This window comes from Poromitra crassiceps (genome assembly GCF_964638095.1).
Source record: "Poromitra crassiceps genome assembly, chromosome: 9".
Classification (NCBI taxonomy): Eukaryota; Metazoa; Chordata; class Actinopteri; order Beryciformes; family Melamphaidae; genus Poromitra; species Poromitra crassiceps.
In genome coordinates this window covers 41,236,534-41,248,447 of record NC_139630.1, presented here as the reverse complement: position 1 = coordinate 41,248,447, position 11,914 = coordinate 41,236,534, and the positions used below count along the sequence as shown (strand labels likewise).

Below are 11,914 nucleotides of genomic sequence, written 5' to 3'. Positions count from 1 at the left end.
TCAGCTTCCTGTGAAAACCAGTCCTACTACTCGTGTTTGACATCACCTTTTTGACCAAGTAAAAAGACAGGCTTCTTTCAGATCGTATGGTGGAAGTACATCTCTACTATTTGCAAATCCAGCAAATGGAAAGTCACAAAAAAGTGAGAGGGGAGCGCATCAGGGTTTCAAGCTAAATTCATGAGGTGGGAGGTAATTAATAGAATTAACACCTGAAAAACAAAACAGTGGGGAAAATATATTTATAGTGTCAAGACGGTATAGAAATATAATAATATAATTCAAATATAAAATGTCTATTTGGAGGCACTATCACCTATGTGTTTAAGCATATGCCTCCCTCATTACGCCTCCCTCAGGGTGTACAGGTACTGTATATACAAATAAAGGCATTTTATATTGATCTCAATTTGAGATCAATATAATTTTGAGATTCTCAAAATTGTACCTGGACCTGGATTTATTTTATACTCTATTCTCTTGTGTATTTTTTCTCCTGCCTTGTTGCCTTGTAAACTCAATGTCATCAACCCCCTCTAGTGAACAAGTGACACATTGCAATCGTAAAGCACTCTGTACTGCTGGTAGCTACAGGATTGTTTAGTAATCAGTTACAGGTAAAAATTCCAAAAAGCTGATGTGTGTCTGATAGATGGGACGAAATATCGAAATTCAATATGTTGTATGTCAATATGTATCATGGGGCAGAAAAATGCATAGCAATATTTTAGTCTGCTGTAGTAATCACAAATTAACAAGCTCTCCATCCAAATTATATGAATTATTGACACTTTGTAATTACATTTTTAAATTGTTGTTTACATTCTAGCAAGCCAATGGCATTGCTAGAAAGATCTGCGGCTCAGAAATAAACATAATTCTGCACAAACACTTTTATTTATTACATTGTATCATGATTGTATTGAATTGTGAACCCCATATTGCATGTTGACTCGTATCGTGAGATGAGCAGATTGTCTCATCCCTATAGTCAGGTTTTTGCATTACCTTCTTGGCTTTGGTTTTCTTCTCATAGGCCTCTGACAGCGGTTTCTTCTTGGTCTGTGTGGTGGTCTTGGCGAAGAGGTCCTCAAACTCAGTGGTGTTGATTATATTGGGTTCTTCTAAAGAGTTCCATAGTGTGTTGTTACTGAGGAAGACAGAGAGATAAGGTTTTTTTTCTGATTTCCCCCCATTTTCTCCCCAATTATACTTGACCAATTTATCCCATGCTGCCCTATTGGCTGCCCTGGTCGCTGCTCCACCCTCTGCCGATCTGGGGAGAGCCGAGACTAGCACCATGCTTCCTCCAACACATGCGCAGTTCTGAACTGTTCACAGGCTAGCAGCCTATGAAGAACACCAAAAGGCCTACTCACAGTCTCTCAGAGAAGCACGGTCACAGTATTACTCCAACATCATTAACAAAAGTCCTAGCAACTCCAAGCAGTTTTTCTCCACCATAAATCACCTCCTTAAGCCACAAACTCCTGCACACTCTGAAACCACAGAGGAACGGTGCAATGGTTTCATTGACTGTTTTAGGGCAAAGGTCAACACCATCCGTTCCTATCTCTCCACCTCCTCCACCCTGTCCCAACTGCTGACCCACAGTCTGGGATCTCCCAGCATCACTGCTGCTTCTCCGAAGTCTAACAGCAAGAGACTGAGGACATCATCCATAAGATGAAATCTTCCACGTGTGCCCTGGACCATTTTCCCACTGCCCTGGTAAAATCCAACATCCCTGCTCTATCCCCCTGATCACCTGCTGTGTGGCCTTGCCTGCCCTATTGGCGCACGCACAATGTCTCTCCCCCTCAGTCTCTCTCCCCCTCTCTCCCTCAGTCTCTCCCCCTCTTTTTCCTTCTCTCCCTCTCCTCCTCTCCCTCTTTTTTAGTCTCTCTCCCCCTCTCTCTCTCTCCCTCTTCTCTCTCTCCCTGTCCCTCAGTCTCTCTCGTGACTTTGTGTGTGTGTGTGTGTGTGTGTGTGTGAGAGAGTGAGAGTGAGTGAGTGAATTTATAACATCACTGATGATGTCATCAGTGGGATTTATGACATCACTGATGATGTCATCAGTGGGGTTTATGACATCACTGATGATGTCATCAGTGGGACAGAGAAACAAGCAGAGCCCTAGCTCCCAATTATATACTGATGATGATGATGATGATGACTGATTAATACTATGATGGTTGTCTATGGGAAACACGTACCCTGAGTCGTTTTTGAGTTTTGTATTGGCAGCTTCAATCCAAATGTATAAAATGTCAAAAATTGTGGAGAAATCACTGAATATTTGTCATTTTTTGACATGAAAATGGTCAAATTTATGGATACTAAAAACCACAAAATATCAGCTATGGGAACACGTTAGGTTCATGCTGTTTCTGTGATCAGTAAATGTATACCCTGTAATTTAAATTGTCCCACCCCAAGGCTGGTGCAATTGGATATATGAAGGCCAAGGCTGTGTTTTGACTGTCAAAAGTATATATTGGAGTTAGTTGCGCTTGTCTTGTCTTCCGCCTCAAAAGCAGTTTAGACTTTCTGCTGAGACACAGACTGTGGGAACTGCAGTGACGTGTGTGGTCCTGATTTTTTCCTCTCTAAATATCTGAGAACACTGGCTGAATATTGCTTCAAACTCTGCCAAATAACATTTTTCTTTCTGTCCAAAAATCACAGGATTAGAAAAAAAAATTCTGATGATGTTTGGACCGGAGAGAGACACACAAACTGTTGGAGACTGTGGTTAGCATAAGTGCATGCTCAGTTGCAAAGCCTAACTAAAGTGGATGTCTGAGTGTGGCTTCTGAGGGATAAGGAGGCCTTTCACAAAGTATCAGCTTTCCACTGAACAGCCAAGGAAGCCTGCCATCACAACACCACACACATCACTGTCTCCTCTTCAAGTGAGCCTAGTCTGTTTATGTCTTGACTGATGTGACATCAGTAGAGAGTGGGACAATTGCAGTTGTCAATGCATCTCCGCATCATTGCCACAAAACAAATTGTTGATCATTAATTGTACTTGACAATTAAAGTGATCTCGATGATGGGAAACTGATGCCTGTCATCTTGGCTTAAAGCAATAATGTCTACAAGTCAGTGATTCCCAACCAGGGGTATGTGTACCCCTAGGGGTACTTTCAGGGGGTACGTGGAAAGATTGTGGATTATAATTTATTTCCAAAATGATAAAAACAATATTCCAAGTAATTTCATAGGCCCGTTTCTAAAATGATATGTACGCACCACAGCTAGTTCCCCCCCAGCAGGTGTCGACTACTCTGTGAAGAGGTCACATTCATGCATGTCAAACCTGTGCACAAAACAACTAGCAAACATGGATAAATGACTCAAGTGTCCAGTTACTGTCGTTCCAGATTCAGGTTTAGGGGGGCCCGGTGACAAAAGGGAAAAAAGAGTCCAAGCCCAAACACCAGCAGTTCAGTGAAACATCTATTTTGTATGGATTTACTTGTACGTCCACGGATCCACAGGTGTAGGTAACAGTTTGAAACCTAGCTTATTTTCTGTCACCTATTGAATTAGCAAACACTGCAACAGGAAGTTAGCTAGGGGCACTTTAGAATGTTCATGTTGTCAAGTTAAAACTATCTATAGGTTGGTAGGTATTTACAGTATCTAGAATAGATCGTTCTACTTTGTGCAGCACCAATCTTTGATTTTGTGTATTGGTGTCTTTGGTTTGGTGATAGTAGGACTAAACACATAACCTGAAGCTGCCAGATGGATGGTTTTGTTTCACCTGCCAGGCAAACTTAATCTTTTTAAATGGAACCCCCATGAAGCAGGAAAGACCTACTTCTTTTCCTGGATCTGGATTCTGCTCCAGTAGAGGGGCTTCATGGGGCAAGAAGGCTCCACAGACGCTTTCCTGGGAGGTTTATCCACCACAAACCCCCCCAGTAGAGGAGGAGGTGGTGGGGGCGGGGGCAAGCCTGGCATCAGTGGAGGGGGTGGAGGGGGCAGTGGTGGTGGTGGTGGTGGTGGTGGTGGTGGTAGAGGACCATCTGATGTCTGCTGATGCGTCTGCTTTGGGACTGATGAGAAACATGGCGGTGGTGGTGGAGGAGGGGGCAGCAGAGTCTGGAACAGAGTTAGTTTTGTATTTTACATTTGTTTTTATGTTTATTTTGTTTTTAATTGTTGTTTTCAATTCAGTTTAGTTTCAGTTAGTTTCCAGAAGTGGGTTTACCTATTTAATTTGTTTTAACTTTTGGTTTAGTAGGCTATTAGTTTTATTTATTTGTGTATTTATGTATTTATTTATTTATAATATGGGGGTATTTGTCAGGTGCAAGATTTAAGAAGTTGCGATTAGTCATTACAATACAGACAGTCATGACTCACAGTCATGTAGACTTCCCAGTCTCAATAAACATATGCACCAAAGCACCATGCCTCCTCATGCTCACTGAGTTGACAAAACTGACAAAGACTAAAACTAAAGACATTTTCTGTATATTTCTATTTCATTTTAGTTCGTTTTGTAAGTACACAATATCGCTTCAGTTAGTTTTAGCTGTTTTCTAAAGTCCAGTTTTTATTTCTATTTCTATTTCGCTCAACTAAAATGTATTTTTCTCACCTAATTTTAGTTTTTAGCTTAGTTTTAGTCAACTACAGTATAATAACCTTGGTCTGGAAAGGGGCTGGTTCTGGTTCTGACAGAGCAGGAGCTGGACGGGGCGGCAGCACGGATGACGAGGAGGAGAGAGACGCGTCCTCCCTCTGTCCGGCCAGGCTGAGGCTGATGGAGGCCAGGTCTAGCTTCTTAGGAGCCACCTTCTGCTGCAGAGGGTAAGTAAGTAATTAAGTAAGTAAGTAATTAAGTAAAGTTTACTTTTATGTTACGTACGTAAGTAAGTAAAGTTTAAGCACATTTCACAGAGCAAAGTCACAAAGTGCTTCACATGAGTAAAATAGTTAAAATAAGACTATCAAAAAGTAAAAAACAATAAAACACAAAAACAAATACATAAAAACTCAGAAATACTACAGACACAAGAGGCTAGACAAAGGCCAGTCTGAACAGATTAGTTTTTAGCTGCTTTTTGAAAGTGTCAACAGAGAAAACAGATCTAAGTCCAGCGGAAGAGATTTCAAAGGCTTGATCACCTTTTGTTTTGAGCCTATAAAGCAAGGAAAAACCAGTAAGCCTTGGTCAGAAGATGTGCTGGTGATGTAGGGATGGAGCAGGTCACAGATGTACCACAGGTGCCATATGTGAGTACAAGAACCTTAAATTGAATCCTGAACTTGATGGGAAGCCAATGTAAGGAAGCTAAGATGGGTGTGATGTGACATCTACTGGACCTATAGTCAACAGCCTTGCAGCAGTGTTCCATCTACGCCTTGCTGAGGCATGTGGAAAGGGAATTATTATTATTTCTAACTTGGCTTGTGACAAAATAGACCTGAGTTTGGTCATGTTTCTAAGATGGAATAAACATGTACGGGGCTTACACAGGCTCTCCCCACAGACTCCTCGTCCTCCTTGATGAAGGTCTCTCGGTCCGTCTGGATGCAGACAGTGCGGAAGGACTTGTGTAAAAGCTGGTCATCTCCCGTGGACACAGCCACGTCTCGGAGGCCCGCACGCCGCCGGCTGCCAGCCAGGGAGAGCTCGGCCTGGAGCTGGGCCAAGCTGACCTCCAGGCGGCTGATGGTGTCCTCGTTTTCCACCCTGAGCCTGGACAGCTGCTGGGTGTAGTCCTCCTGAAATCATGCTGGTTAGACTTGACATCCATGGAGGCCAAGATAGGCCAAGGCAGAAGGCATTTACTATGATTGCATAAAGTTTGACCTCTGATGCACCAAGATCTAATGACTTTTATGCATTTTTGAAAAGCACTTCTTTATTTTGTATACCATGGCTCTATACCATGGGTGACCAATTTGGGGGCCGCGGGCCAACTTTGGCCCGCCCCCTGTTTGTTTTGCCCCCCCATGGATTTGACAAAAAGATTTAGAAAAATATCCTCAGCTGATATTATTGTATTTGGGCTCATATTTAAAGCTAGTGTGATGATCCTTATACCATATGAAACTAGAAGACCTAAGGAATCGATTTGGACCATGTCCACCTAGCATGTCGGGAAGGGGGCTAAATAACACTCAAAATTTAGGCTAAATTTTGGCAAGGTCCTTTGACCACTCACCTCAAGTTATCTGAATGACAATGGGTTCTTTGGGTAGGGTTAGGGTTATGGACCTGGAGTTGCATGCACTTTTGGTCAGAAAGGTGTCTCGATCCCTTTGAAAATATTTATGCATTTTTTATCAATTCTAAATTGAACTCTAATGAAAGCTTTTAACAAAAGTTCGAATAACATTTTTATTATTTTGAAAATGTATTTTATATTTAGAATTAAATAGTAAATTGGTTATAAAATATAATACATTTTAATGTAATGTAATTTCACACATTTATTTTTGGCCCATGGCCCTCCATCCAGATACATTTTTGGCCCTTCATAGGAAAGAATTTGGGCACCTCTGCTCTATACTACACCATGCTTAAATACACTTTACACACACCTGTAAGTTCTCCAGTTCTTCCTTGCATTCTCTCTTCAGCTGCAGAAGGGCAGCCTGGTGCTCTGAGAGAAAAAGCAGAAGAGAGAGAGACATGACGAGAGAGAGAGAGAGAGAGAGAGAGAGGGAGAGAGAGAGAGAGAGAGAGAGAGAGAGAGAGAGAGAGAGAGCTTTACAATAGGCCCATGTGCTTTTGGGTAGGCTACCACAACAGATGTTGGTTATTACAGCGGTGGTGGCTGACAGGGCTTTCTTTACAGTGATGGTACAGTGGGGAAGTGGCTGGCTACAGTGATGGTACAGTGAGGAAGTGGCTGGCTACAAGCCGCAGCCCAGCAAATGACAACAACCAGGAGCACTTGGGGGACTTTGACTAATTTTTTCATAAACAACATAAATCTTCGTTTATTCACTGCAGGAGGCTGGGAGGTGCTTGAGGACATAGTTGTTATAGATACACTGACTAGGTTATTCTAGTCTAAAACAATGCATAACTTGACCACAAGATGGCAGTAGATCCTCAAAAGTAATTAAAAGATCTGCTTCAGACCTTGACACACATCAGGGTATGACTTCCATGCCTAGTCTAGGGCAGGGGTACTTCTACTTGCTTTGCCCGGGGGCCACTTTTGCAAAATGACAGGAGGCCGGGGGGCAGTTAAAGTCAATGTGTTGTCATTTTAGTGATTTAGTGAACTTACTTCTGGAGCTAAGCTAGAAGCACTGACTGTTGCTCAAAGGCACATCAGCAAATGTCTTATGTGACCCCAGTCTGTAATCGGAATGCCTTCACATAACTCATGGAGAAATGACTGGTTAGTTTCCTTGCTGTGGACACAGGGTGTGTTTACCTTATCAGTATTACACTCTACTATACATCCATCACATGATACCACAGAGTAAACACTGCCACCCTCTGGACTGCTCTGTGCCAAACAAACATTGTCACAAATATTTGATATGGCTGTGTGAGTTGTACTAGTCTATTTTTTAGGCAATGTAGTAATTTTGTTTGTTTCAATATTTCAATTGACATAGTGTTTTGGTAATGTAATATTTCTTTGTATAACTTTGTCAATACCTGCTTCTGTGTACTTAAGTCCAACTTTTTCCTCCTTGAGTGGTGGCCAGACGGCTTGTAGACGGCCAGGAGTTCGTTCCTCTCCCTCGCCTGGGGTGGATGCCTCTGACTAGGGGGGGAAGAGATTGAAACAGAGATATGACTAAATTTTATGTAGATCTTTACAGACACAAGAGTATTCAAATAATGTCTCAGGTATAACAGTATTTTTCCAGAAGCATCTGTGGAATCCCTTAATTAATATTCCATGTTCATAACACAATGCATACTTTGCCATCAGAGACGGTTTTCTTCTCTGGTGTCTTATTGGCGGTTCTCTCAAATAAGGCTCTCAGCACTTCTTTATCGCTTCTAATCTTCTTCCTCACAGCCTCCAGGTCCACCTTCTCTGGTAGGTCCTTCTTTAAAGGCTTGGGGGTGAAGAAGGCCTTGAAGGCATCAAAGGCTGCCTCTGCACTAGACACAGGAGATTTTGTAGGCTCCGACCACTCTGAAGTGTCTGCTGGCTCCTCTGTGTCATGGTCCACTTCTTCACTCTCTATCTCTGGACACTCTTCGTTCTCGCTCCTCTCTCTCGTCTCGTCCCTCTTTCCCTCGGCCTCCTCTCTGTCTCCCTCCGACTCATCAGCAGACTCCGTCACTTCTTTGACTTTGTTTTCCTCTGTCTCGTCTCCTTTCTTGTCCCGGTTTAGGAACTGGGAGATTTGGTCCAGGAAGCTTCCCTGGGCCTTGGAGGAATCCCCCTGCTCGGATAAGATCTGCCTCCTCGCTCCCTGGGATGGAGGTTTGATCTGGGACACGGTGTCGTGCTCCGGCCCCGCCACCCCTTTTCTCAGGACCCTCAGGCCACTGAGGAGGGCAGGGAGCTGGATGGGCTTGTCTGTAGGGGAACCTGGGGAGAAGGTGGTTCTGGTCATGGTGGATCCAGGCAGACGGTCACTGGCTGGGTGTGGTGAATCGTCCTGTGGGCCGGGACGACGGTGAAACTCGTTGGTGTCTCTTTTGTCCTCATCTTCATTGTCCTCCTCTGCACCTTTCGCCTCCTCTTCATCCTCCCGTGTAAATTGCGAATGCCCACCGGTTTGCTCCTTAGCATTTTCCCAAACTGGAGTTGCTGATTCAACTTGTTCTTCAACAGCAGCTTCCGTCCTAGTCAGAGTTATCACTACATGTCTGGTGGTGTTGGAAGATCTTTTCACTGCCGAGAAGATCTCAGAGTCAGAATCCACATCATCAGTAGACATAGTTGGTTTTGTCACTTCCTGGTTAGGTTCCTTAGCCTCATCCTGCTTGACACTGACTCGTGGAATGCAATCCAAATCAATTGTTGTGCATTCAGTTGAAATGTGTTGACTTTTTGGTTGCATGGATTCATTCAAGACACGTTCTTCCATCGAGGCCTCTGCTTTGTGGCAACCCTCATGTATGTCTTTGTTGTAATTGTCTTTGTTGTCATTGCGTTTGACTGTGCACACATTTGCATTAAGGTCTGGGGATGTGCTCTGGTTGTGCTGGTTTGTGTCTAAGCTCTGTTTGCCCATATTGAATTCCTCAGAGAAGCCACTTCCAATGTTTATGTTATGTCTTTCTTCAATGCCCTCCTCTGATGGGTTACATGTTTCCCACATAGGTGCCTGAACCAGGTTTCCATTCACACTACTATCACTCCCTGAGTTATAGGTCATGTCCTCTCTTTCAACAGGCAATATGAGTTGAGATGAGGAATCTCGCTTATGGTTGAGAACATATCCATACCGTGAATCCCTGTCCTTTAGATTACCATTGAACTCAGTGTCTCCCTGCATTATGTTCCTGTTCTCTTCCTCTGAAAGAGACCTGTAGAATTTCAGGATGGCAGCCTGTTGTCCCAGCTGCTGGGAGTCAGATCTGTGGGTGAAGATGGTGGTGAACTTGTCCAGGATGGAGTTTGTAGGATGTTCTGGGAACGCTTTTCCCACAACCTCAGCACTGTGGTCACCATTAACTCTGCTCATATCCATGACTTGCCGTTTTAATGCAACTTCATATCATCTTACACAAGGAAAATGCAGTCTTAATAAATGTGGTCTCTTTGGTAATAAGACATCTGTATAGCATGCAGTCCTTATCCCAAAAACATTTAAATCCAAAGAAACTACTATATCCAAGAGATATTTTATTCAGTACAGTATCTACTCAAAGCCTTAGAAAGTCATAGAATCACCTCTGAAAAGCCAAACCTGCTTTCGCTCCAGTTTGTTGAAAAGAATGCCTTTATCCTTCAACTGTACAGTACAGTACCAACAGCTCCTTTATGTCGTACTAGAGAGCTAGCCTCCCAAACCTAAAAATGGAAGCAGCTGTTAGTCACACAGGGTAACCAATGGCAGCAGCCAAATCCAGAGAGTAATGGAAAGGAAGAGTTTCTAAGCCCAGATCCATGGTCCTGCTTGCTGGTGTGACTCAGAGCCTGAGCTCAACCTGGTACTCACTGCCAGATCCAAGTCCCCTCTTTTGTTTCCTATTTTCAGCCTCCTAGGCCCTCTGGTTCATGTGTGCCTGCTGTAGCCTCCTAGGTCCTCTGGTCCCTCTGGACCTGCTGTAGCAGTTTACCAGCAGGTTCCGGCAGCATGTTGCATGTCATCCTACAGGCTGTGACAGAGTCGTTGAAAGCAGATGGTGGATGTCAGATGTCAGATGGCAACGCAGATGTCCTTCAGCCTCTCCGTCTTCAACTTCAACTTTCCTCCCTAAGCTTTTGCATCACCACAGTGGCTGCTATGGTTTCAGGCAACACCCTAACAGATCCGTGTTCTGTGCTGCATAGGAAGCCACCCAGAACACATGGCAGGACACCACGCCCAGAGCAAGAGCAGTGTCAATAGGAGTGCCAGAGACAGCTTGCTAAACACTGGACTCGTGAAGCTATACTGGGAGGCCTCTCCATTCCCTTGCAGGTTGCAGCAACACCAAGCTAATCTGTGCTTCTTAGTGGTCTAACCCCACCTACTACACCCGACTGCTAATCTGCTCAATCACATAGTGGACAGGGAAGACTTTTTCACTTTCTTGATTTTGTCAGCATATAGACAATTTGATTTGTGACCGTTTAAAGCTTGTAGGCTGTATTTACAGTTTTTTCTCTTTCTTTCTCTTTTCTCTTTTGCATATCTAAGAATGATAAAATATAAAGTGAAATAAAATGATATTACAATATAATACTATCTCTTTTAAAGGTGAGATAAAATAAATAAAATAAGATAACAAAATGTAACTAAGTAGTTCCCCTGGTTGTTTTCTTTAGGTTCCACCCTTGTTTGCTTTTATGTTCACATATTATCCTTCACAAGCGATAGCATTATGTAAGTTGGTCTTGGTCTGGCTTAATGTATTTAGTGTATGTGTTTGAGACATTGTTTTACCCTGTGGTGGCCTTAACACCTAATCTTAGTAATACTAAGTGTTTGTGCATTCCCGGGGTGGCCCATTGCAGCATTTATGTAACAGTAATGAATCTGGATAATCCTATGAAATAGCATTAGCATCATCAGAGTGTACACAACACTAATTAGACCCTGAACAAACACACTGCCTGAATCCAGCATTAGGCAGTGGAAGAACAGCGTGTGCAGAATGCATATATCACCACGTCATAATAACACAATCATGTTATTGTATTGTATTCAATGTTCTCTTTAGCTGCTGTAGTAAACCAACCCAATATCATTGTGTGATTTATGTGCCTACTATGGCTCTGATGTAAAGCGGATATGAAATTATAAACCATTTAATGTACAAATTGCAGTGTAACTAGTATTCTGCTTCACAGTCCATACAAAGCGAGTGGAAGTCATATATCATAAATGATAGGGCTTTAACTCTCTTAAATGACCTCATGTAGGCTACTGGTACTGTGTGGCGCACTGTGTCTGAAAGAATGCAGTTTTCCCAATGCCCTTACACAAGGGAACAGATTTAATGCAACTGTGCGTGTGTGTGCATGTGCATTGTATGAGCAATATGGTATCGGCAGCAGGTGGTAGTTTACTGCACTTAGGTTTAAACTCTCTCTCTCTCTGTCCCTCTCTCTCCCTCTCTCTCCCTATGCATGTGTGTTACACATAATAGTAAAAAGTAGATTTACATTTAGTGCCAGCTGTCCCCCTGCTGTCTGGACATCTGGCTCCTTTTAAGCTAATTGACAGGCTGGTTTGTTGTCATCATGCGTCTGTCACACCAGCCACACTGAACTCACTCTTTCCCTCATAACATACTGCTGAAGTAACC

The 11,914-nt window shown here is 43.1% G+C and overlaps 1 protein-coding gene across 1 annotated transcript in view; it reads right to left on the bottom strand.

Moving 5' to 3' along the window:
• fmn1 (formin 1) overlaps positions 1 to 9,800 on the bottom strand; it is a 23,865-nt gene extending 14,065 nt beyond the window's left edge. Inside the window, exons 1-7 of the mRNA XM_083642983.1 lie at positions 7,918 to 9,800; positions 7,649 to 7,757; positions 6,571 to 6,632; positions 5,497 to 5,748; positions 4,666 to 4,821; positions 3,833 to 4,116; positions 1,009 to 1,150 (exon numbers count right to left, since the gene is read on the bottom strand). Coding sequence (XP_083499109.1) covers positions 1,009 to 1,150; positions 3,833 to 4,116; positions 4,666 to 4,821; positions 5,497 to 5,748; positions 6,571 to 6,632; positions 7,649 to 7,757; positions 7,918 to 9,648 — 2,736 coding nt within the window. The 5' untranslated portion in view covers positions 9,649 to 9,800. The remainder of the gene's footprint in view (positions 1 to 1,008; positions 1,151 to 3,832; positions 4,117 to 4,665; positions 4,822 to 5,496; positions 5,749 to 6,570; positions 6,633 to 7,648; positions 7,758 to 7,917) is intronic.
• Between the last annotated feature and the right edge of the window lie 2,114 nt (positions 9,801 to 11,914).